We start from the raw sequence: 27345 nt of genomic DNA on the forward strand, positions 1-27345 counted from the left end.
TGAAGAGTTACATGCTCTGCCGACCGAGCCAGCCAGGCGCCCCAAGGCTGGTATGCTTTGATAGACTTGAACAGGGCTTTCCTTTTAAGGTCGATATAAAGGGAAAAGTCTGACACTGTGTGTCTTCCTGTGGGGTAGACCCAATTAAGGAAACCTGAATTCTCCAGCATATGATCACCAGGTCACTGTCAAAAGGAAGTTGGTTAATGATAAATGGTAGTTCCCCTTTCTGAGGAGAAAGTCCAGGGAGGGTTTGAGAACTAGTGACTAGGGAAAGGAGACTGACTAATTCAGCTGAAATTCAGGGCCCGGCCCCCTCCGTCCAGTTTCCAGAAATAATCTGGGTAAACCATTAGACACAATTTATAAACAATAAAGAACAAACTGTTATCTCTTCTGCATCCCCCCATGAGAAAACCAGCTCTAGCATTTTTTGAAATTTGGCGGATATATTCTGATTTCTGTGGCCCTCTTGTATAAAGTGACTAGAAGACAGACTGAATTGGAAAGGGGAAGGCGGGCGATCAGGGGGTTGGGTCTGAGGCAGGCGATAGCCCAAGTAACCTCTCTGAGGCCTTACTGTTCATCCCCTCTAGGGGGGTATCTGCCACTAACACACATGTTGACTGGCATTTCCAGAAAAACCTCAAAGGTGGTGCCCTAAGATGGCTGCTAGAATTCTAGACTAGAAAACTCTCCATGCTGTGAGTAGGTTTAATCTATTTGAATGACAACTATTGGCATTCTCTTGTGCTCCTGTAGAAACAGTCCCCAAACTGAAGGAAACTGAAAGGCACCAGCCTATATTTAGATTTAAAATGTCAGCAAGGTATTTCAATCTAAGTGACCTAATAAAATGAAAATGATATTATTGAGGAACAAGCTAAGGGGAATTATTCAGGCAAAGTAAATCATATCCAAGAAAAGGTGGCCTATTGGACAATGGCCCAGAGACGGAATCTCCAGTTGAGCTCCCTGGAGTAAGTGATATGAACCTCATGATTCTCTTCCCACTGAGACAAAACAGGTCACCTGGTTCACTGATGGAAACTTTTATATAGAAGGTCAGGACTCAAACCATACCTGCCGTCAAATAAAAAAAAGTGTAGTTGAAGAAAGCAAGGTAAGTCTACAAAATGGGCTGACTTGAGACCCAGTATGTGTGGCAATATCAGAAGAACTGGTTCTTGCTCTCAGAGTCATATCTGGATATTCAGAGACTCCTGGCCCTAGCCAGTGGCCTTATGGTCAGGCAAATGGGCCAGGTTAAGTGGACAATTAAGAACATCGCAGGGTGGTTGATGAAATTCCTTATACAAATTCTAGGGTAGAATTAAATTAGGTCAAGTAGTCCCTGCCTAGTTGCTGGCTCAGAAGGGGACTAGAATGCCAAAGCAGATGTCTTGGACAGGCCATGGATGTGGCCATGGTGGTGTGCAGGCCACGCAGCAATGGACAAAATCGTGACACATTCCTCTGTTGTGCAATAGAGCCACTGATGTAGTGAGAGCTTGACCTGAATATTAATGAAAGAAAATATTGCCTGAAAATTGCCTTTGAGCTAAATCTCCTGAGTGTAAGTGCTAACACGTAGCTGGCAGACGGAATACTAAGGTCTTTGATTATGGCTCCTGGAGGATTTAGTGGATTTTGGCAGAAATAGTGAGTCCATCTTGGGCTTTGTTTATACTGTTAACAAGCCACAGCTGAAAATACTATTAATGGCTTGGAACAAAGTGTTTTTATATCAGTTTGGGCTCCTGGAACAGATCTCATTGGACAAAGGAATATATTTAAACATGACCAGTGTATAAAATGGTCCATGAGAACATAACAAAGGCATTTAAATAGAAGTTGGAACGAGCAATTAAAACACTTACTACTAAAGACAGGGTGACAAGGACATAAAGAGCTGACTAGTTCACTAGATGAGTGTGTAGGTCCTGTGGGTATGAGTGATAGTAACGAGGAATGCCTTTAGTAATTTTCTAGTGTCTGGTGGTGGAAGTGTGAGGAGTCGGGAGCGATGCTGGGACACAGTTCTGTCCTTCCCACCTGACAGGTACTTCTTTTGTGTTATAATGGTTCTGATGTAATATATGAGATATATATTATATACTTGATAAATGGTTCTGGATCCACGATTGCATTTCTAGCTAAAGGGATCGTTGCTACTTATGATACTATATCTATTTCTTTAAACTAGGAAGACATTCATATTCTCTGTGGGTGAGGGGACAAGACATCTTGTGTGCTGGAATCCTGTGAAGCCTCGCAATTAGAGGAAGATACTTTCTTTGCCGTTTCTCCTGCCTTTTGTCCTTCTGTAAAGTTAAGTAAATGACATATGAGATTAAAGCTTATTTCTGCCTCATAAGCATGATTGCTTCCTCAAACCTGTAATCAGGGCTATGGTGTGGTAATGAACAAAGCTGTTTGACATTCGGATGTTGGTTTTAATAGAAAAATGACACACTGGAACAATTTAAACTTAATCATCTTTATGTAACAATGGTCCCTCATAAAATTTGGCAACAACTTGTAAGATTACCATCATTCTATGTGCATGCAATAATGACAGTCTAGGGGAAGGCAATGTTTCTCATACAAGTCTAACACCTGTCTTGGGAGGGCTTGCTGAGATCCAGTTTTCTGGATGGGCAACTGTGGAGGTTGGAACTCATTAGCCTCTAGGTTGTCTCAGTAATCTGCATTTCCACCAAGCTCTCTAGATGATCAGAACGCACAGTCAAGTTGTGGAAACAAGCGTTTTTCCAAGAGGCATGATGTATCTATCCTAGTAGGCTTGAATTTTTAGTGAGGTAACGTCCTTTGGATTCCTCTAATACTCTAATTTACATGTTAAGTGGCAGTTTATGAAAACATACTCTGGGATGACTTTTGTGTTAGTATTTAACTGTATTTTACTTTTTAATAATTTCTGCTTTTAAGTAAGGCTGTTTCTAGGTAAGGCTATACATAAGGCAATCTATATGATCTGTATCTTTATCCATTTTAAATCTACGGGGCCTAAGGATATCCTGGGCAATAGGTTTCGGATAATTATGTGTTACAGTGTGATTTAGTGCATTATTGTTTTCAAAAGCATCTGGAAGATGATTTCACTAACATATATTTCTGATTAATTGTGGAGTTGGAAAAATAGAAACTTTTAATTTCAGTAAAAACATTTCCCTTGTGAAAATATCTTGTTCAAATACTTATTCCCTGGTAATGGCAATAACACCAAGATGCTGAGGAGAATTTAGGTTCTAAAAACATGAAAATAGCTTGGGTATTTGCAGTTATAAAACATATGTGCTAGGGGAAGTAATTTTCAATTATTTCCTATGTCGCCAAAACATTGGATGGTCCAAATTTAAAATCTGACTCAAGATTGACATTCAAAATGCAAATGTGTAACTAAGCATTCATCATCTATTGCCAGGAGTCTGGATTGTCTTCATTATTTAACTCTCAGATTCTTGGTTTCTTATCCCAGGGAAAGATTATAGCACTATCTAGCAGGTTTTTTTAGGGTGAGGGAAAGAATATAAAACACTTGATAAAGTACTCAAATTATTGCTATTGTATTTTTTAATATTTTGTTTGTTATAATTGTGTTATTATGGAAATTGCATAATACACAACCTGAAGGGAAAATACTAATAACAACTTGAATCATTGTCCTATTAGGTATTTTAAATACCAAACTAGCAACAAAGTACTATATAAAATTGGCCAGCCTAGGACCTTGCACTTGCGTACTGTTGCACTAAAAATTAACCAAGGGCCTAAAAAAAGATCACGTTGCTGCCATAGCTTTCTCTGTCATATTGTTACAATAAATGGGTTTTGCTATCTGGCTGCTAGGATTCTTTGCAAATCTAGTTTCTGCCATCAAGGAGTCATTAGTGTTTTGAACATGTTCTTTGAAACAGCACAAGTATTTTGGGTGTGTCCATGAGATAAGGCACGTGGAGACATCTCGCTTCTTCAGAAACAGGATCTCAGCTCTGTTGGGCCTGACTGGAATCTGGCCCAAGAGGCCAGCAGGCCCGAGAATGAGGGAGAGAGCAAGGACCCTTGGACTGCAAAAAAGTCATGTGATTTTGTTGTTGTTGTGTTGTTAAATGACTGGCCTATAGCAGTTTTTTTTTTTTTTTTCTCGAAGGCTGCACTTAAATTAATAATTTTAAGCATGGATGAAACATTTCAATAGTTCACGATTAGTATTAGATTACTATATTAGAAGGTGCATCCAACTATTTTATGACCCAAAGTAATTTCTTTTTTTGTAAGACTCAGTCATAAAATCACCCTGTGTTTATGTATGTTTAGATGTGCACTGATATTCTTTATTCCAATTAGTACTCAAATATTTCTTGGGGATAATTCTGTTTTCTACAGTCATCTTCAGCTTCAGTTTCTAAGAGACTGAAGGCCAAGCAAGCAAAGGGTTTAGACAAACATCTAAAACTTTTGACTCTGATGCTATGTGTTAGCCAGTAATTAATATTCATAAAATTAAGCACATTCCAACTCAAAATATGGCAATAATAAAGATTAAATAGAAAGAACTAAAAATGAGCAAAAGAACATGGCTGATTAAAAAGGTAAAATTGAAGAAATGGCTTAATTTATTCACAAGTAAAACCTCCTAATATGCTTTAAGCAAGTTAGAAGGGTAGGCAATGAAAAATGTAAAAACCCATTTAGTTAGTACATAATTCTTTCTGAAGGAGGACCTGTTTTCACTGTTTGAAAGTGAGAAAAATGTTTCAGTAATTAAGCATCAGTACCACATTGTGAAACATTCTATATGCTTTTTCATTTTATTAGAGAATTAGGCCAAAGGCTGACTCACACTAACATGCATATTATAACTAGAAATATTAAAAATAGAAAATCCAGGGGTAGACTTAGTCATTCAGTTGAATTGCTTCATCTCCATCACAAAAAATATATATTAACATACATGTGAGAAAAGAATTAATTTCCTATACTCTTCTTAGTCCTCAAAAATGACCAAAAAAAAAAAATCTTATTTTTGGGTGTGGAAATGGTGAAGACATGAAGCTTACTAGTGAGTGGTAAAAAAACATGGAGTCTCTAAGATGGCATGAGTGACGATTTATTGTGTGAACTGCTGTGAGATACAACAGCATTAAATACATTATTTTCATCCTAATGTTTCTCCCCTGGTAGGTGCCTTTGGGTGTTCCATATACACTCAAGATGTTTAGTAATTATGCCTGAGGTCTTTCTGTTAAAATAATTTTCTGTAACTTCTAATTGCCAAATAGGAAAGTGACAAAGGAAGGAAAAGTGAATTGCTATTAATTTTCACTTACATGATTTCAAAGTGTGTGGATTTTGAAAAAAAATTACTAACAAACACAGCAGTGGCTTATTTTTGTCGGGAAAATAGCCATCACTTAGAAAATTCTGAGGTAAGATGAAATATGTGAATAAATTAAAAATTATTTTTCCAAAATAAGTGCCAGCTTAAAATAAAATATTCAGTTTATACATCTATATGCATTTCTATATTATTTTGAAATTTGGAAAGATTAAAAGAATACAGTTATGGATGAGGTTAAAGATACTTTCTACTTGCAGGTCAATTGTCAATATAAAATTCTTTGAAATCTAGTTCCCAGGAGAATTTTGCATTTATTCTTGATGACACATGAATTAGTTATGAATTAGCCAAGTTTATGTTTGGCGTATTGAATTTAGACTTGGAAATTATTAAATGGTAAAAAGTAAGCTTGAAAATATGAATACTTAATATAAAAATGGAATACATACATTTTAGGAGCTTGATGAGAAATCAATAAAATAATTTTTTAAATCCCCATATATCTATTCCTAGCACAATATGAATATGTTACATTCATTCAGTGCCAACTCAGAATTATGGAGTGACATAAAATAATACATTAAAAATTGACAACATGTGTAAAAAGCACTATATACATTTTAGTTAACTTTAAGATGTAATTCACTATAATGCATGTGAAATTAGATTAAGTAGAGATTGTATTAGTTTGTTGAATACTATTTTCTTAAACTGATATTTCAGAGGGGATGTAGCTCTAAGAATTAGCTGTGTTTAACAAAAACTCTAAATATTTGTTTGCAGGAAATCATCAAATTCTTACAATTTTTGTTTTACTTGAGAGGATGAAATTTCAAACCCCTGTATATCAGAGTCACTCATATATACTTTAGTTTGAAATTATTGAAACTACTTTTCCCAGAAATGTAGGAAATTTGTAAGAAATGTTTTCCTACTGAAAGAATATCTTATATGCCAGAATATAGCATAAACTGACCTAGAATGGAAACTTTATTGAATAATTTAGTATATATGGGTGCCACATTTCCTTCAACTGTCTGTGGAGCCTCATCCCTTCAAAATAGTATACACATATATTTGTATATATAGACTATAGAGCTGAAAAACTGTAAAGGGCAGAAAAAACAAACATTTGTTATTCTTAGAAGTTACCTTGAGTTATTTTTAAAGTAAGACAGCATGTAAACATGTAAGTCAATAAAAAGACAAGTTTTGTGCAGATAGTCAAAATGCAGTCAATGATATCTTTATCTTAAAAAGATAACCATCGTGCCTCGCAGAATCTAAACTTGGCCGTTGTTTCTCCAATCTAGAACTAATGGTCCATCTTTATTTCATCTGAGTATGTAAATAATAATGACTATACAATACCAAGCAGGAAGATAAAGGCGCTAGAATACCGTGTGAATGTTTTCTCTCCGCAAACCATTGCGTCATTACACCGTGATGCGGAAGAAGCTACGTGAAATGCAACCCCGTATCAGCCATTTCTCTCAACAAATAACATATTCAGAAACATTTTGGCACGTCTTTAAAACCCCGCAGAACTAAAGTAATGATATCACACGTGGGAAGAGCAACTTCTGACCAAAATACTTCCATATCATGCATACACCCATACATTCACAACACTGGGGATAAGCGTCTATGACATGGTGCGGTGGGTAATCAGCACACAGCAGGCTATGACAGTGTGGGGTGGGGAAATTTGGATACAAGAGCAAACTTGTGTTCTTTTACAATAGACCAAAGGTTCACCCGCTTGTACCTTAATAGAGAAAAGGTCAGATATAAGAGATTCCATACAATGCTAAGCCAATGCTGAACCAAGTGAAAACTTTCCTAGGAATAATGGAAGGTTCCCTGTTTTAACAAACTTTTTATACTGAGGCTATTTTATTTACTTTGCCTATTCTGCCAACTTAGAGTGCTTGGAAAAACTATGTAAACTCGTACTCATGAAGATAAAGGGCTTTGGGCCAACACTTAGACTCAGTTAGATTATGTTGATTTAAAGATTTAGATTGCTCAGACTGTTTCTAAGCAAAATACATATTTTTTTTTAAAAAAATGATGAATTCAGTCAGCCCAGAGGGTTGTTAGGTTGAGAAAAATAGTTTTCAAAAAGGCAAAATGATCAACCCCAAATTTGCATAATGATTGGAATATTACAAAATAAATGGAATGCATAAATTTCTAATGAATGTATTTGCATTACCATATTGTTTCTTTTTAAAAAGTAAGTATTGATTGATTGTTGCTGAGGTAAACCTAAGTTTTCATCAGACTTCTTTGTGCATTGTTTTGTAAGGCAATACTTAATTAAATATATATTTTTTATACTAAAGCTCCTATAGGCATTAACTACTTATTTACTAGAAATTTAAATATATTCTCTCCCAAAGCAGCTATTTGTGTTATGCAAATACAAAGCAATTAAAATTTTTTAGAATTTGCAGTTAAGATAATTAAGTAAAAGTAATTGGATCAAGTGAGTTTTTTTTCCCCCCCAGGGATGAAAAAATAAAGTAGCTAGCTATGTTGGGAACAAATATGCAATTTTAGAAGAAAAATTAGTTGAATGATTACGTATTATAAGAAAACTTAGTGCTTTAAAATAATACTGGCTCTAGATACCTGCTATGAAATTGAGAATCCTTCAATTAGATGAATGTAATGTTTTTGTTCTGTTCATCTAAGGTTATATCTATTCTTAAGCAAGATGTGCAGCAGAATCATCTGAGGAGGTATTTTTAAATGCCCTTTATTCCAGAAATTTAGTTTAAAAGACTGGACTGTTTATGATTTCCCAGCCCCAATTCTTCGCTTGAGTATGTTTAAATGCAATCATCGAATGCTAGATTATGGTGGCCAATTCCAACGACTAATACGCTCTAGTATAGACTACTTTGTGATCTCTTTTTAATCGAACATTTCAAAGGATGCTGCTATCAAAACCCAAAATTGTTCATTTATTATAAAGAATCTCAACTTCTCTTAAAATTAAGAAGGGATTCTAAAAATACATAGGTTGGACAAAGTATTTTATTTTTGCCTTATCTTTAGGTCTCTATTTTCTGACAAGAAAGGCTGCATTTAGAACTTCTTTGTACAAATAAATTTTCTATTAATTTTTGGAACTAATTTTGTCAAAACAAATGACTGTTTCTTTCATGGAGACTATTATAAGATTATATGCGTTATTTTTGTTTATATATATTTAAAGATCATTTTGACCAATCAAATAACTCAGCTGATTAGATAAAGGATAATACTTAACTCTTTTTACTGAGTGAGGGAAGACAAACGGAGTTTGAAAAAGAGAATATCCTTAGTTGAAGGGGAATGGTGATTGTTTGGCTTTGAATATGCAAGGGGCTGTGTTTCCCCACCAAACACTGCCTGGGTGCAGAATATGCTCTCTGCTTTTTTTACTGATGACCACATTCCTCTACTTAGAGTTAAGAAAGTGAATTTACCGTGTCTGAGAAACGGTAAAACTTCTCCAATGCAAAAGCTTCTGTCTGTGGGAAGGTAAGGTGGACCAAGAGGGATTGAGAAACCAGAGAATCAAGTCATATATGAGTAAATATAATTTCACAATTGGTTTTAATTGCATATATCATTTTCACATACATATGTATCAATTAATCGATTTTCACATATGCAAGGTATCCAACCCCCAAAGTATGAAATGAACTAAGAACAAAGCAAAAAAAAAAATGCTATATTTTCCTGCACTAAATCTCAATTACAATATTTGCTCCTTGAATATTTCAACTGGTCATTAGAAAATAATAAGGTATTACTCTTTTTGCATTTCTATATTTCCCTAGAGAGCCACTCACTAGAAAAATTAATCTTGTCGTCTTTCTGTGAGCTAAAGAATAATGGGCTTCACTATGTATCCTGATATTCTTACCAGTAGTGAAACTCAAAAGCTGCTTTGGTAGGATAGTTTTTTTTTAAAGGAGAACCAAAATTGAGCATCTACACTTACAGTCTATTATGTTACCCATTGGACACCGTGTCTGTTGTTGGATGTGTGGTGGGTATGGAAAGTGAGCTCTCTACCCCCATTTGGACATCACATACCTGATACTTCCCAGCACCTGGTTGATACATTCTAAATTGTATAGGAAGGAGGAGAAAGGTAGAGAAATGGAAAATAAAAGTGATAAAGCAAACCAAAATGAGAAGGGGAAATAAGTATTACTTTACTTCAGATTAATTACATTAGAAGGAAAAGTTGTCTTTATCAGTCATTTAAAGGAAAGGAAAACAGGAGCTTTACCCTTGTGATATAGAACTTTTTGTCCTGCGATAGTGTTTCAGCCAGTGCCAAGTGTCATGAAAAGAAAGAGGAGCAGGTAGACAGTAAGGAGGGAGAAAAAAGGGGAATAAAGAGTGAGAAAAAGAAGGAGAAAAGTATAAGGAAACCAGTAGATGGGGGTGTGGTGGGGAGAAAGAGAGAAAAGTAAATCTCCCTATTAAAATGTTTCAATATACAAATGATGTGCCTTTATTTTCATAACAACTTAATCAAATAAAAACTCAGGCACTGTTTTTGTCCCATGTATTACTCAGAGTATCACCGTCCTCGATGTTCCTTCCATGCTACTGTGAATTGGGTATTTATTATGATTTGGGGGAGTTAATTAGACATGACTGAATTCGTTATTACTTTAGAATATGTTTAATGCTCAGTACTGAGAGATCATGGGCTTAGGGCTTTAAAAAGTTTTATGGATATGTAAATTACAGTGAATAATTCAGAAACCACAAGGAAACCTCAAAAAAAAATTAAATCCTTTCAAAATCCTTACAAAGGTATCCTATATGAACCAGACTATTATTTCTAAGATTTGAGTATGTTTTGACTTAAATATTCCAATACATTGGATTCTGGCCACAATTTCTCCTGTTACATAAACTTTGACATTTCTCTATTGCATATGAGTCCATCTGCTTTTAAATGTCAGTTGGCACATTCACATTAAAAGAAGTAAACTGATAGATATGCTGGTCAATAGAAACTCTCCCTTCCAGAAGAGGAAAGGGGGTTGATCGAGCTTATGTGCATATAAAGACGACATTACAAGTCTTAATAGAGGGGAACAACTCCATTCTGTACATCCAAATTCAGTTATGAGATTACTTCTGCAACTTCCTGTGGTCTCCTAATGATGTTCTCAATACAAATTCTTCTGAGTTTCATTTAACAGGCACAGCAAGGCAATAATAACACCTTCTTGTGTTTCCCATAGAGATTCAGAATAAATATCTTAAAAACATGAAAGTATGCATGAGCAAGAGACCACATAGTTCTACATGAACATCATAGCATTAACAATAGGTAATATTTTATGGAAACAATGAAAGGAATTACTTTGATAAAAGGAACAACTTTAATAGCTACATCCAATGACGTGTTAAGTAAGACCATCAGGAACACTCTCACGTTGCAAGTAAGAAATGATGTATTTTGTTAATTGAAGCAAAAAATGGTGTTGTTCCAGGAAGTACATTAGAGATTGATAAAGCTCTCATGTTGATAGATACGCTGTATAAAGTAGAACTGGATGTCACCATTTTATCCCTGAAGCTATTTTTGACAACTTCAGTTTCGATTGGACAAAACCAAAGGAATAGTTGTATCTTTTGGTTCTCAGACTCCACTTCCTCTCTGCACCACTCTATTACATATAACAAATTTACTTTCCAGTGAAAATTGGTATCCTGCCGAACCCAATGCATTTAATCGCCTACCTTATTCTTTCTCTTTCGTCGAAACCGCAGAAGTTCTTTGTGTTGTCTTGATACAAAATTTACAGCTGCATATTCCAGAAGTGCTGAAAACACAAAAAGGAGGCATACTGCCATCCAAATGTCAATAGCTTTGACATAAGAAACCTAGCAAAGAGAGAAAGAGTGAGCAAATTGAGTTATATTGTTGTGTCCATCAAGAACAAAACTGAATGTCTGATGCTAAATTGTACCATTTATATCAGCTGGACAAAGAAAGCAATAAGACCAAGACTTTTTTTAACTTAATAAACTTTTTTTATTTTTTAATAATTAATTTTTGCAAGTTTGTCTATTAGTCATACATTACAAACTGTGTATGTTTTGTTAAAAATTGTTGTCCAGTGACACAAGACCAAACACATGATGAAGAAAAAATAAGTTAAATGTAATTTTACCTTCAGTGTAGGATAGGATAATGCTCGAAAAAGTATGAAGTAACATTGAAATATAGATAATGCCACTTACCTTTTAGTTCCATATTTGCTTCACTAAATGTTTTTATTTTGAAATAATTTTAACATTAACAAACATGTGGCAAGAACAGTAAAAAATAAATAAATAAATAAATAACCAAAAAAACCCTCCCAAGTTCCGCAGTTGTTAATATTTGACCAAATGTTATATTTGTCTCTATCTCTATCATTTATGTTTTCCCCTTGAACTATTTGAGTATAATTTGCAGACATGCTGGCCTGTTACCCTGAAATACTTATGTGTATTTTCTAAAAGAAAATGACAATCTCCTACATAACTCTAGTACGACCAATAAAATGAGATTGATGCTAATAAGATACTACCATCTAATCCTAAAAGCCCATTCTCATTTCAGCAACTGTCCCAAGCGATGGCCTTTTTAGTAGAAAAACAGTTTTTGAACCAGTTCCAGGATTTAATCTAGAATTGTGTGTTGCATTTTGGCATCATATCTCTTTAGTCTTCAGTGTGGAATATTTTGGTCAGTTTTTTCTCGCCTTCTGTGACCTTGATATTTTCGATGAATGTAGACCAGATATTTTCTGAGTGTCTCCCTTTTTTGGTTTATCTGATGTTTCCTCATTTTAAACTCAGATTATGGGATTCTAACAGGAACAGTGACGCCCTGTTCTTCACAGTGTACCATACCAGAAGGCACTGAACGTTGATCAGTTGGTTAAGGTCCTGTCTACCAGGTTTCTCTACTATAAAGATATAAATTTCCCTTGTGTGGAGATATTTGAAACTACATAATATCTTCTTACTCTTTAAACTTTCATCCGTTAGATGCTGATGACTTTTGTCTGAATCAATTATTACAATTATGATTTCCAAATGTGGGTTTTCTAATTCCATCTACATGTATTAGTTAGCATTCTATAGTAAGGAAAGTTTCTGTCTCCCACATTCATTTATAATAAATGATTTTGTTTAATGGGTTATAATGCATTAACATCACTATTTTGATGCCCACACTATAGACTGGGTCAGCCCCTAGAAGTTAGGCCATGCATCCTTTTGGCAAGTCTCCTTCATGATTTGGGTGCTTTCTTACTTTCTGGCATGAGGCATTGCTGACTCATCTGTAATTTCCTATTCCAGTCCTTGATTAAGGCCTGCCTTCCTTCCTTCCTTCCTTCCTTCCTTCCTTCCTTCCTTCCTTCCTTCCTTCCTCTCTCTCTTTCCCTCTCTCTTTCTTCTTTCCCCTAGAATCATTTCTTTACTGAGGAACGGCTTTTAGAAACCGAGGATCTGGGCACCTGGGTGTTCTCGTTGTTTCCTGAGTATCACTATTTCTAGGCCCTCTTAGGAGACAGAGTTAGGAATTGCATACATACATACAAACACATCCATAACTAATATATATAATATATATGTCACTGATATATATAATATGCCATATATATCACCGCATATATACAATATATTATTATATATAACATCTGTTTATCAACTATCTGTGCATCTTTTTTTTTTTCTTTTAGAGAGAGAAAAAGAGAGCAAGAGCAGTGGGGTAGGAGGGGCAGAGTGAGACAGAGAGAAAGAATTTTAAGCAGGCTCCATGCCCAGCGCAGAGTGCAACGTGGGCTTGGTATCAGACCATGACATCATGGCCTGAGCCAAAATCAAGAGTCAGAAGCTTAACCAACTGAGCCACCCAGGCACTCCTCTCTGTGTATCATTTATCTATCTATATTTAAAACATGAATTCCACTGGCATCTATAATTCCAATTCACTACCACAGGGTTCACTCTAGCTTTCACCTTTTTGATCGATGTAACACTTTCTCAGACAGTGACAAGCTTGTCTCTCATTATCTTTAACATATATTTGAAGAGTCTCCCTGTATGTAACTAATATCTTAATTCTGCTGGTCACCTCCAGCCTGAGCCTCATTAACCCCAGATGCCTTCCTGGCTCTGGCTTCATGCAGGAAGGCCCCACTGGCCGCTTTGGTCTTGATCCCCTCCTTGACCTGTGGACCCAGGTCCTGTCAACCCCAGCCAGCCTCCTTCACCCTCACTACCTCGTTAGCTCCACAGGGTCTTGCTGTTTTCTGCCTCCTCAAAGGTAAGGAAGAGAAGATAAAGAGAGGAAAAAAGAACAGAAAGAACAGAGAGTTATTATTCTTATTATTTTTAAGAGAAAAAACCACAAAGAAGTGAAACAAAGAGAAGCATAAAAGGAAGAAATATGTCCCTGTTTCTTAGAAACAGATTCATACAGACTGAAGACCTTTGGAGGGAACAATTCAGTAACCTTTAAGAAAATGCTTTAATTTTTCTCTCAGCTTAACAGGGCAGTGATTTGAGGATGTAATTGGACAAATGTTGCTGTATATGTCAATTGCTTAAGGATGAAAATTTTCTGTAAGTTTTAGTATCCTTTCTTATTGTATATGTGTCTGTATTACACACAGTGTTATATCATGAAAGCAATACTGGTAAAATCATAACCTTTTGTGCTATGAGCAAGAGCCAATTCATTTTGTTGGGTATCTTAGACATGTCAGTTAGATGTGGGGAAAAAAATTCCCTCATTTGCCAGGAATGAGATTAAGAATGAAAGATATTTATGTGAAGTATTTTTTTTTTAATTTTTCCTGGGAAATGGACAATTACCTAAAACTTTGCTTCCCCACTGATAGAAACAAATGTCCCTTCCCAAGAAGTCGAGGAGAGCAGAACTCGAGGCTAGATGTAAGCAAAGATGTACTAACTACTTCTTTGGACTCAATGTATAGTTATCTTAAGGATCAAAACCTTACACTTTGGAAATTTGACTATTTCTGTGCTGTTTGTATATTCTGTATTTTCCACCCCTCTCTATTCATTCTTAATATTTAGTGGTGTTTTTGTCAATATCAACCTGTGGAAATCTTGATCAAATTTAGGTTGTGGTTTAAAAGGGAGAAGGTGGCTTACTCTTCAGGGGAAATCTATGTTGGGGAGAGCAATAAATAAAGTAAGGACAAACGTTTCGCCCCCCCTCTTCTCATTTGGCCTTTTTGGTCTCAGGCTCGACTTTGCCCAAGTCTGGCTCAGAATCCCATGGCACTTGCGGGCTTACCTGAACACAGTACCTTGTAAATGCTCATGCTTGTTCTTTTTCTGTTTAGACTGTGAACTCTTTGAGGGCAGATGTCACCTCTGAGCTGTTCACCACCACAATAGTGTTTGGCATGTGTGTACATATTTGCTAAATAAATGGACAGATAAGCTAAGGTGTACAATGTTAAAATGCAGGGAAAGAATGAATCACAGATGATGGTTCACTTCTGAAGTGATGCTCTATTCATACCTTGGGTTGGATTAATTCTCTTTTAAAAAGAGGCCTTTTCTTGACACTTCCAACGGTGTCAACTTACATATGAAATATGCTAACAAAGGAGCCCTCTGCATCTCCTCCACTTATGTTAAATGTGACTTCTGTTGATCAGAATGACCTCTACTGAGCAAAGACAGGTATGCCCTCATTTTATTCCAGTGCTTGCTAAGTGTCCAATTGTTTATAAAATATAGATTTAAACCTCATAAGTTCTGCAGTTATGCCAGAAATCTTTGGCTGCCCTCAAATACATACTGTCCCGAAAGATACAATACAGATTTCAAAAGTGCTGTCTCAAGCTACAACATTCCCGGAAGAGTATTACTCATAAAGTATGTGCTCATTCTTTAACAACCTGAATCTATAATGACATGAACCAGAGATAAATCAGAAATTTAATTTCCATATTAATCCAATGAATGTCTTCAATGACAACAGAGATATGCAAACATCATTTACGCCTGTTAGGGTTCTGCTAGTTGTGAACAACTGCCGAGTGGAGCCTAAAGGGCCTACTTTCCTCATCCTCTTCTCTGACCCTTCTTCACCAATTTCAACTCTTTTTCTCCTCCTCCACCCAAATTGCCCATCCAAATGTAGCAAACTTGGGCCTTGGGAGGTTTGGAAATCTAGGGCTAATAACTAAAATATGGACAGCAGTTCTTACTCCAGCCCATGCCCAACATACTCGTGACATACAACACACCCCATGTGTTTCAGATTTATCACCTTCTTTCCATCCCCTACTGGTTGCTATTCTTTGGGGCATTCTCACTCCGATCTGGTTCATTCATCTGGACTACCATTTCAACAGTCCCCTAGTCCAATGTGCTGTTGGAACCGTGATTCAGTTTTAAGCAACAATCTCTCCTCAGTATAACTCCTTGAATACAAAAGTATGAGAAAATAAAACCTAAATATTTATTAGTTAGATGCACCAGTCAGCAGGGCCTTTGTACTGCAGACCTGTTCAAAGCCACCATATTGAAGACTGCTTCTTTCTTGGAGCTTGCTCTTCCCATGACTCCCGTGACCCAGGTTCTTCAGGTTTCCCTCCCTCAGGTCTACCACACTCTGCTTTGTGGGCTCCTCCTCATCCTGAGTTCCTCAAAGATACAGTGCAAGCACTCTTCTATTCTAACTCTGAAGCTTCTCACGAGTCAACTTCATCTATTACCATGGATTCAATTCCTCCTCTGTGCTTATGGCCTCCAAATCTCTCTTTGCTGATTTGACCCTTCTCTAGCCAGGTTCTTACATGACTGCACCTTTTGGATGTTCACACACCTCAAATTTACTCTAACTAAAAATGAGAGTTATGAATCTCTACCAGACTCCACCAGACAAACCGCAAACTAACATAACTGCTTCCTCCTTCTCCTCATTGAAAGGTTACACTGTTTGCAGTGGTTCACCCCCACACTAGGAGTCCTCTCATTCTCTCATATCAAAGACCCACCTGTTAATTATACTTTCTTGCTATTTCTCAAATTTATCATTGTCTATTTTCCATCCTTCCTACTGCCATCCCAGTGATCTCAACCACAATGATCTGTTCTTCGGTGCCTCAAATCTATCTTTGACACAACAATAAATGATTATTTTAAAATCCTTCTACTTAAAACTCTTCATTTGCTTTCAATTAATTGAAAGTCTCAAGTCTGTTTTCTAGTGTATAAAGCCCTACATGGTTGGCCTCCAGTTTTACTTCTCTTACTACAGGCATTCAATCTTTTTTTTTTTTTTCTCATTCATTGAACACCATTGATGTACCCAAGTTTGGTTCTTAGTGTTGTAGTTATGGAGATGAGTAAGATAAATACGATCCATCTTTAATGGAACTTACACTGAATTTGGAGAAAACATACAATAAAAACACAAAGATAATTTAAAAGAAGTGCAACAGAGAAGCCACAATGGGGTAATGGGAAGAGTTGGACAGGGTGAAGGGGGTTATGTTAGATGAGGAGGGTCAGTGAAGGCCTCTGAAGATGTGATAATTACCATCTTATGCCACTTTCTTACTTGCTTATTATACTAACTATTCTTCCCTTCTTCTATTTTTTGGAACCTGAAAGCAACTGACAAGCAATTGAGAGCAGCTTTTATTCCCTGTTATTTCTGTCTGGAAAACTCCTTCTTTTGGGTAACTGCCATTTGTCCTTCAGGTCTCAGCTTAGACAGCACATTATTAGGGAACCTTCTCCAAATGCCAGGACATCCTTTCTCACCTTCCTACCTCCCCTTTCCTCATAGAAACATTTTCCCAGGTCACTCACTACAATTGTAATTATATTTATTTGTAAGCAGGTCTTACAAGATGACTGCTGGATAGCACCACTTGAATGTCCCACTTTCAGTTAACTATTCTACTCCACAATCCCTAAGTGCTTTCTATTCAAAAACTTTGGTTAAGGTGATACAAAAATGAGTATGATCTTGAAGATTTCAAAGTGAAATATCTATACTGATGTTTTAACAAACTGTGTCTAAGCAAACACCAAATAATTCATCTTATTATTGACCTTGCTCCACTGCACTGACACGATCCATTTATGTACCTTTCTCTTTTTAGGCTAGTATATCCCATGAGTTGAGACAAAGTCCAAGTCTTACCCATCTTGATATTTCTAGGACCTAGACTGTTTGTCCTACTATGTGCTCTCAGGTCATGTTGAATTGATTGCGTCACGTGGAACGACTTCAAATCACTGGCCTTTTACTGTTAGAGAAATAATTATAATAATTAACATGTCAGGAAATGCTCTTGGTAGTATCCATGGAACTACTGAGTCTTCTTAGTAGTTGTCTAAAAGTAACACTTTTAATTCTCACAATCACTGAAGAAACTATCCCCATTTTAAAGATGAGATTTAGGCACAATAAAATAACTTGCTTAAGTAAAATAACTTGTCACATAGCTACTGTTATGGACTGAAAATGTCCTTCCAAAATTCAGATGTTGGAATCTAACCCCCAAGGGGATGGTGTTAGGAGGTGGGACCTTTGGAAGATGATCAGATTGTGAGGGTAGAGTCCTCATGAATGATGTTAGCGCCCTTGGAGAAAGGGTCCCAGAGAACTCCTTTGCCCCTCTACCATGAGGAGGATCACCATCTATGAACCAGACACTGAATCTGCCAGTGTCTTGACCCTGGACTTCTCAGGTTCCAGCATTGTGAGAATAAATGCCTGTGGTCTTTAAGTCACCTATTCTATGGTCTTCCGTTACAGGAGCCTGAAGCAATTAAGACAGCTACCAAGTTGCGAAGTTAGATTTGAATATAACTCATCTGGCTCCAAAGCCCATAAATTTAACTATTACTTTTTGTCCTCTGCATCTTAATATTCCAGGCTCTTTAACTTTTATTTAATAGTTAAGACTAAAATCAGTATGCAGAATACATATCACAAGGTCCTCTTTATTTGCTGGTTCTGATCCCAAAATCTGGCAAACAACTTCCTAGAAGGTAATGTAGAAAAGGAGATAGGAGCATTGTATTTACCACATAAAAACAAACTAGTTGCTCTGAGGAAGCAAAACTAGATGAGGGAAACATTTTATCCTCTGAAATGCAATGAAAGTCCCCTTGACAACACTCTTACATTAATTATAATGAAGTGTTTTCGTGAGCTGGGAAAACCACTGCCTACTTGCCGTGTGATAATCTAAGAAGACATCGGCTTGATGAATTATGAGTTGAGTATGCAGAGCTAGGTTACGGCAAGGCCTTGTCTTTTTCATTCTAAAAATGTTTCATAATGTAGGGAGAGGAATATAAGCATCATTATGTTCTGTAGACTTCTTACGCCATTTTTTCCAGAAAAAATATGCATTCATTCTACCTTTAATGTTATCATTAGAAAATAGAGACAGTCTGCTTTTTGTGTCCCAATTATATATATATATATAAATATACATATTTATATATACATATATTCCAAATGTAGATATGTACGTATATATATATATATATGTACATATATATATTCCAAATATATAATGAATATATATATATATATGGATTTTGTCATTATCAGTCATCCTGATGATAAAGACCAGAATCAAATTATCTTGACTCTAGGAAGCAATCATGTTCTGGGAGCTCATCTAAGCATGAATTTCTGTACATCAACCTTTCCAATGATGCAAGGAAGTGGGCACCAGGAGGATTCAAGCTAGGATAGGATACAGTAACCAACAGTCCCGAAATCTCACTGGCTTGAAACAAAGAACAGTAAAGGACACCGCATGTCCACTTTGAGTTAAATGGTGACACTTGTCACTGTCATTCTCGCTGACCTCAGCCGACAGGGCGATCACTATCTGGAACATTGGCAGCAGCAACAGTCGTGGAAAACTGGGCCCTGATGGGTCTCATGTTGGCTAACAAATACTTGAGGCTAGCAGTGGCTCAGGGCACCGTGCTCAAAACTCCTGAGCCAGCACTACTCACAGCCCACCCCTATCATGGAACGATGAGGCGCAACCCTACCCTGTGCCTGGGAGGAAGAGAAAGCCAGCATGAGTGGCAGAGGGACTAGGGGTGGGAAGGTTCCCACTATTTTTATTTTTGAAACAGAAACACGATTCCTAGAGGCACAGGATTGCGGACAGTGTGGATTATGATCTGATCACTGTTTATGGTATCTTCTTAGAAAACTATGGCAGCTTTGTTGAAGAGCAAAAGTCGCTGATTTAAAAAAAAAAAAAAAGCTGTTAATTAATTAAAGTGTGGCATAGAAGTGCAAACTTCCCTTGATCTTCAGCCAAAAATTTCTTCAAACCTTAGTGTCAGGTCAAATTTCAATACGATCAATTGTAAAGGTGTATAAACAATAGAGTCCAGGTAGCATTCTGAAGCACAAACTTAATCTAAGAGAGATAATAGAGTGAAGGCAGGCAGGCTGCAAGCCAAACGTAGGCATGGCAATGAGTTTGCTTGTGCTACATCGTATAGAATTCACCTCACCAGTTAACCATAATGCTCATCTCCACCCCTTAATAACTACACCAGAACTCTTTGTGGTGTAATTTATTTGTGCCTATGGCCTCTGAAGCCATTTGATTTTGCGTTCTCTAATTCAGAGGAAGAGATGAGTTGCATTTATCTCAGACAACTCTTCATAAATACATTTACTTTTATGCTAGCTTTCGGTAGGATTATTGAGTAGCAACAATTTCAGAATACATTCCTTTACAAGTACCCTGGGTGAGTTGTATTACAAGCATGGCACCAAATGGTATAGTCAAGAAGTCTGGCAAGGTACATGCCTTTACCTTACCCTGCATAAATGTGGTTAAAAGAATTGCCTCCTGAGACTGATAATGCCCCAGACTAGAGCTCATAGATGACAATGCATTAGTGGGTAAATATTTATTAGATTATAACCCAGACTACTTATTTATGGTAAACTATACTTATTAAATTATAAATTATAACCCAGACTACTGTTAGTCAATAGTTTATAGAAATAGATTTTTAAAATGCATTTACAAGGAGCACAACTTAAGAATAAGAAGTAGATTCAACCAGAACCAGGAGTTGGCATCACAAAATCTCATATAAACCTACATGTTGGCGCTCCAGGGAAGTAAAGGAAGGTAGATTTTCCAGGAACCACTTGAAAGTGAATATTTTATCAATTCTTTTCTCAATCTAAATTTGCTTTTTATTTGAGAAAGGGGCATAGCAAAACATCACAGAGTATTGCTTTTGATTAGCTAAAATAGCCCTTCAACCAGGATGAATTTTCTCCCTTTAATGACAGTCAATCCTGATGGATACTCCCAGTTCCTTAGAAATGTCAAGGAAACTGTGAGGAGCAGTTCTGACTGTGGAATGGACAAATGACTCAAGCATTCAACTAGATGCTTTTCTTCTGAGATACGCTGGAAGATTTCCTGCTTGTGTTACGGCTTCCTCCCCGCCCCCCCACCCCCCCGGGGATTTAATTTCAGATCACAATGACTATTCCTTAATCTTGGTTTTGTAAAATCCAGATTGTAGTATATTTAATCCTGCATTTCTCCCTAGTGTAAAAACTGTATGAGAACTTTGTGTTTTGTAATTTGTCTAGGAAAAAATATTAGTCGCAAAATCATTTTAAGCTTCCTTCCAGACCTAAAGTGAGAGAGAGACAAGGAAAAGAATAAGCAATGTTTTAAAAACAGGTGTTAAAGAAGAAAGAAGTGGCTGTTGAAAAAGTGAAAGAAACTGTCTGGAGGCCTGCCTTCCTGGAACACTAGGCAGCAGATCACACAGTACAAGGTTCTGTGAGTTGGACAATTATCCCGGAGGGCTGCTCACAACAGTGGAGTCCTTCTGATGTCGCATTCATACTGATTATGATCCTCATAACCCTTAGTGAATGAATGATGCTTCGAACACAATATTTATTTTCCACATAAAAGCTTTTATTTTAAGAGATGAAATCGTAAGAGAACAGAGCTGCAGCCTTCCTAAGTAATGGACTTGGCCAATCCCTCCAGTCACCGGATGAGAAAAGTGCAACCAAAAAGGCTAAGGGATTTTGAAAGATCTTGTTATCTCTGACTTCTGCTTCAATTCTGGGAGTTTTACCATTGTCTCTTCTATAGGACAAGGCTCTGATGTTTACCGTTTATATGAAACTATGAAATCTAGATATTGCTGCAAATACTTCTTAGGTGCATACTATTAGTTACTGGGCTTTCTTACTATATAATTTTTTTTTAACTGCTCCGTTAGGGTTGAATTCTGTGACTTCTCTCTCCTACGCATTTTTGTACCGGAGGCTTTGCATGTCTATAACATCATCTTTATTTTAACCATATACCTACCTATTCCCTTTATCTCTGAGGTCAATACCTTCATTGACAACTTCAAACAGGAATTACAAAGACAGAGAAAGCTTGTTAGTTGCTTAAGGACACTGATGTTGGGACGGCGCTCCTTATTCCATGGGTGAGGGGGAGTTTTCCATCCATTTTTAATTTGTTGGGAGGGTTTGTGGTATGATTCTAGGATATATGTGAACACAGTAAAGGGAGTTTCAGACATTATTTAGGTAAAATTGTTTCAAAGTAGCATATACTTGTTTTGTTTTTAAATTTAGTTTGATGCCAAAACCATTGTATTACATCCTATTTTTTTACATTAAATTTTGTCATTTGATTATATGCTTTTTCCTAATTGTGCCATCAGATTTAAGAATTTGTGCAGTGGCGGCAGTTGCCATGGTAATTAAAGGAAAGGCCGAGGTCGTTTGGGCTGCAGTGACAGGATCACAGAATCCGTGGAGAGAATTGGCTGCGCTTCCTCGCGTGTGAGCTGGAATTAAAATGGCCATCAGTCCAGGAAGAGATGCAACTTTCTCCAGTCAGAAGTCAGCGCTTTCAGAGAGTCCTCGAACAAAGAAATTTCCACTAACTGAAGAAGAGATATTTTATATGAATTGTAGAGCTGCCTACTTAACTGTTTTTAAAAGCAGCTTAGAAAACATTATTTCTAAAGAACAACTTTACTTGGCTCTACAGCACGCAGGAAGAAATCCATCCCAAAAGACCATTAATAAGTATTGGACTCCTCAAACTGCCAAACTGAATTTTGATGATTTTTGCATAATTTTAAGAAAGGAAAAAACTACTTCAAAAGGAGAACTACTAAAATCATTTAAGCAATTAGATGTAAATGACGATGGCTCTATTTTACACACTGACCTTTATAAACTTCTAACAAAGAGAGGTGAGAAGATGACTCGAGAAGTAAATGCCGTAATAAGTTTGGCAGATGTAAATGCTGATGGCAAATTTGACTACATCAAGTTTTGTAAATTATATATGACAACCATTGAGCAATGTCTCAAAACTACTGTAGAAAAACTGGAGGTTGACAGTAAACTGAGGCATCAACAGTTTGGAAGCCACCCTGAAGGATCCCCTGAAAGGGACCCATTATCAGTACCAAAACCATCACCTAGAATCCTAAGAAAAACTGATCAGGAAACATTCTCAAATAAAGGTGATACCAGGAATTCTTTACTGGCAACAAATCGAGAGTTCAAAACATCTGTTTCTTTCACAATTACCATGGGTGCTTAATAGTAACCGAAACTCAAAGTTAACTGAGCCAAACTCAATAAAGGAGTGGCAATGTGTACAATCAAAAGGTTGCTTTTTCTTAGAAGAAGATGGTGAAATCATTAGTCATCAATATAGGATGCAAATAGCTCAGAGATCCATGGTTTATCTAACAATTAAACCATTAAACCTGAGTCAAGTTGAAGAAAAACCATCCCCTTGGTTATCAGTTGATATTGCCTTGTATATTCTTAAGGAAAATGAGAGTCAAGCAAATCTACAACTCATGTGTTTTACTGAACTACGAAATAGAGAAATGTTTGGGTGGACCGGTGAACTAGGACCTGGGATTTACTGGTTAATTCCTTCCACAACTGGCTGTAGGCTGAGGAAAGAAATAAAACCAATAACTGAAGAGGCCCAACTTGTGTATAGAGATGGAACAGGGGAATTTTCTTTTTTTTTACAAAGGAATTTAGGTCAACTTTGTCAGGTATATTTGAAGTAATCGATTTAGATGGAAATGGTCTTCTAAGCCTTGAAGAATATAATTTTTTTGAATTGAGAACAAGTGGTGAGAAATGTAATGAAGATGCTTGGGCTGTCTGCCGTGACAATTTTGATACAAAGAAGAATGAACTAACAAGACAGGGTTTTATGGATCTGAATCTAATGGAAGCCAATGATCGAGAAGGAGATCCTCGTGACCTTTGGGTAACTCTGCACTCAATGGGCTATAATAAAACTCTGGAATTGACAGAGTCATGCCCATTTATCATCGATATCTATGCAGACAAATGCAAGCCAAGAATTAAAGCTGTCCATATGGAGGCATGCAGTGGGCAACTTGAGAAGGCTATTTGTAAATCTGTCCTTAACAAAGGCGATGCCAGGGTAATGGATGGCTATGAAAATATAACTGTATATACGTATAAGCGTGACACTTGGATAACATCAGTTATTGAAAACAAGTCAGATAATAAAGTGATTATTCACATCAACAATGAGCTAAGTTAAAACTGCATAAACAACAGAGGACTCAACATATTTGCAGTAGAAGTGGCACCAAAATCCACAATGGTTTGTCAACACGTAATGCCTCTGAATGAACGACAAGAATGGATATATTATTGTGTGTATTCCCTTATATCTTAAATATTGTTTTCTACTTGAGGCTGTCAAACTAAGAATTCTTTCAGGTTTAGTCTGTTATTTGTTGATAAACTAAATGCTAATCAATTTAAGTGATGTACATAAACAATAATCTATTTAATTTGTATGTGTTTACATTTTATACCCATGTTATATACTTTATTATTAAAATATAAATAATATAATAATGTTAAAAAAAGAATTTGTGCAGTGGCTGTGCCTCTATGTCACCTTCAAAGGACATGCTTGATAACTGTTAATTTTCAGCTTAGTGAGATCTAGTAAGCTTAATAAATGTAGGTTCTAACATTAAATGTAGAACCAGAGATATCTATCAATTTCTACCCTTCTTATTATAGGACTTACCTTATGTTTAGGAATTACCTGTTTACAGATAATAGATAAAACTCTAATAAAATTGGATGACATTCACATGCATTATAGTCTGTGATTTTTAATAAAAAATGGAATGAATAAATGATTCTTTCATTTTCTATACTTTTTTCTTTTTCTCTCTGTTTCCTAAGTGAATATAATATGAAACCAAATTATTAGTATATTCAATACATTTTTAAAAAATTAAATATATCGCTCATATCAAATATGGTATTATAAGTGAAATATGATTATGAAAATTCTGTCACATTCAGAAAGTAAAAATGAACATACTTGCACCATATTTGTACTGAATGTAACTGAAGTAACTTTAGTTAACTGTATTTTGAATAAATATTAGAATGCTGCATTTAAATGGCGAGGACCAAAACATTACTGACAGTAATAGTTCTTGCTATATTAATATGATTACTATGCAGCCCCCTCCCCTCATTTATATTACTTGTTTGTTTGTTTTTTGAGGATGAGAACTAATTAGAGAAGAACACAATAGTCAGTATAGATCTTCCAGTTTTCTTCACATTCCTGTCTTTTCAATGTAATCTCACATATAGATCTTTGTGTGCCCACACAACCATGGTATCCAAATAAAAATATATTCGTTCAATTGATATTTTCTAACATTTGCAATCACTTCTATAATTGATGTCTTTAGGAAGAGTAAAAAGTTAATAAAAAAACTATCTTTGTTATGTCCTCTAAAACCAATGTTTTCATTATACTGTAAGGTAGACACATACAACACTTAATTTTTTTTCATTAATCTGGTGATTTTCAGGGGGAAGAGTATGGTTCTATACAAGAGTAACTCAATTGAGGTTTTACCTTCTCTTAGAAAGATACGAAAAAAATGACAGACATTTTTGCTGAAGTTTGGACTAAGTACTAAGTAAATATTTAAAAGCTCTTATCTTTAAATATCTGCATGGTATTTACTCATGTACTGATTTAGTTACATGAGGAGAGAAATATGTAAAAGATCTTTTGTTCTTTCAAAAATCTACTCGATGGGTTTCCCAGACAAACTGAACGGGGGAAAAAAGTTAAAAGAAATTATTAAAGATAAACAGCTTTTCGTGCAGAATTTGAGATATTCATAGGCTACAGGCTTCTGAGCTTCTGTGAAATATTTAATTGATTATCCACATTTGAAATTTCAAGTGTTTCTTATTTTCTAACATTTAGCAGCTCTGCTCCAAATGAGATGGCCATAGTGGTGGGGGCAGAGTAGGAGACATTCACATAGGACTTTCCAGGAATCCCTCCATCTTTCCTCTCTCCATTCCTTCTTCTTCTCTTGTTTTCTTGAGTTTTTACTAATATGACAAAGTCTGGTCTAGGAACAGAGACAGGAAGTTTTAACAAATCATTGTCCCTGAGGTAGATAAGATTATTTGTTGATGGTCCTTTGTTTCTCCTTTCCACTCCAAAGCTACCCTGTGAGTGGAGTACACTCCCCCCACCCCCTTGGCTTTGGGTTTGGCTGTAAGACTTGGGAAGACTTAGAAAATAACCAAAGTGACTGTGTGCCAATTCTGAGCAAAAGCATTGCATGCTTCTGTTTGCCTTCCTATTTTCCTGCACTCCTCCATGAAAAGAGTATGCTACTGTACCTACAGTTCCACAGTGGGAGACACGGAGAACAGATGTGCTCCTACTCCACAGCCTAGATCTAAGCCCATCCAAATCAGCCAGTCTCAGACAAACCTGGAAGAGTCAGGCAACTCACAGGTCTGTGAGCAAAAATAAATGTGGTAAACCATTGAGACTTGGGATTATTTGCTATGCAGAATAAGTACAACCTAACTATGCTGAAACAATCCTGGGCCCCGAGACTCTATTGTGTTAAGACCTAGGGTTTGGGGGCACCTGGGTGGCTCAGTCCACTAAGCACCTGACTCTTGGTTGCAGCTCAGGTCATGATCGCAGGGTTGTAAGATTGAGACCCACATCGGGCTCCGTGCTCAGCATGGCATCTGCTTGTCCCCCTGCCTCTGCTCCCCTTCCCACCCCACCCCCGGCCCCCAGCTCAGGCGCACACCTGCTCTTTCTCTCAAATAAATCAGTCAATCAGTCAATCAACCAATCAATCTTAACAACAACAAGAAAAAGAGCTAGGGTTTGGATGACCTTGGAATCTAGAGATTCTCTGGCCCCTGCCAAGCTTGTGTCTGGGTGTGGGGGGGGGGGTGTGCACACACATATGTCTGTGTAATATATTATGTTCTAAGATCTCTGGTATGACAATAGATTTGAAACTCATTTTTAAAAGACTAAACTAGTGTGCACATGGTGATATTTGTGTACTTCAGCAGATGATATGAAACAAAAAACATGTAAAAAGCTGGACCTTAAAAAACAAAAAGCTGCACCTTAGCTGATCCCTGTGAAAGAGAACGAACAGAGTAGGTCTCCAATAAGAAATAACTGCTCTTTGGGAAAGGAAAGGAAAAGTATATATCATAATGCTGCATAACTGAGATCTTCCCAGAGTTCCTTAGTGTGGAGCCTTACTAGAACCCATAGCTTTCAAATTAAAATTACATTTTATTCCTTCTACTGATTTTCAGTATTCTGACCCATTTCTATACTTAATAAAAAATATAATTCAATGTCAAGATTTTTAACTAGGTATTAGTATAAATCAAATGTATAGTCAAAAATTATTAAATGACTATTATTATCCTCTCTTTCACCCCTGATTAAACCTAAGTCTCCCAGGGAGGATTGCTTTTCCATATCTAAAAAAAATAAAAATAA

The 27345-nt window shown here is 36.5% G+C and overlaps 2 protein-coding genes across 3 annotated transcripts in view; one reads left to right on the forward strand and one right to left on the reverse strand.

Annotated features, from left to right (window-relative positions):
- The window catches only part of GLRA3 (glycine receptor alpha 3), a 182319-nt gene that overhangs the window by 8106 nt on the left and 146868 nt on the right, over positions 1-27345 (reverse strand). Inside the window, exons 8-9 of one of the 2 annotated variants that reach the window (XM_027598923.2) lie at positions 11135-11278; positions 8845-8889 (exon numbers count right to left, since the gene is read on the reverse strand). In XM_027598923.2, the coding sequence (XP_027454724.1) occupies positions 8845-8889; positions 11135-11278 (189 nt within the window). The remainder of the gene's footprint in view (positions 1-8844; positions 8890-11134; positions 11279-27345) is intronic. The other variant, XM_027598924.2, reaches the window with a different exon arrangement.
- LOC113924745 (EF-hand calcium-binding domain-containing protein 7-like) lies at positions 1958-24192 on the forward strand. The gene is given in 4 exon segments (XM_027598922.2): positions 1958-2062; positions 22163-23055; positions 23057-23488; positions 23491-24192. Coding segments are annotated over 3 exon segments (1890 nt in total). The 5' UTR covers positions 1958-2062; positions 22163-22299.

The sequence above is a fragment of the Zalophus californianus genome, chromosome 2 (assembly GCF_009762305.2).
Source record: "Zalophus californianus isolate mZalCal1 chromosome 2, mZalCal1.pri.v2, whole genome shotgun sequence".
Taxonomy (NCBI): Eukaryota; Metazoa; Chordata; class Mammalia; order Carnivora; family Otariidae; genus Zalophus; species Zalophus californianus.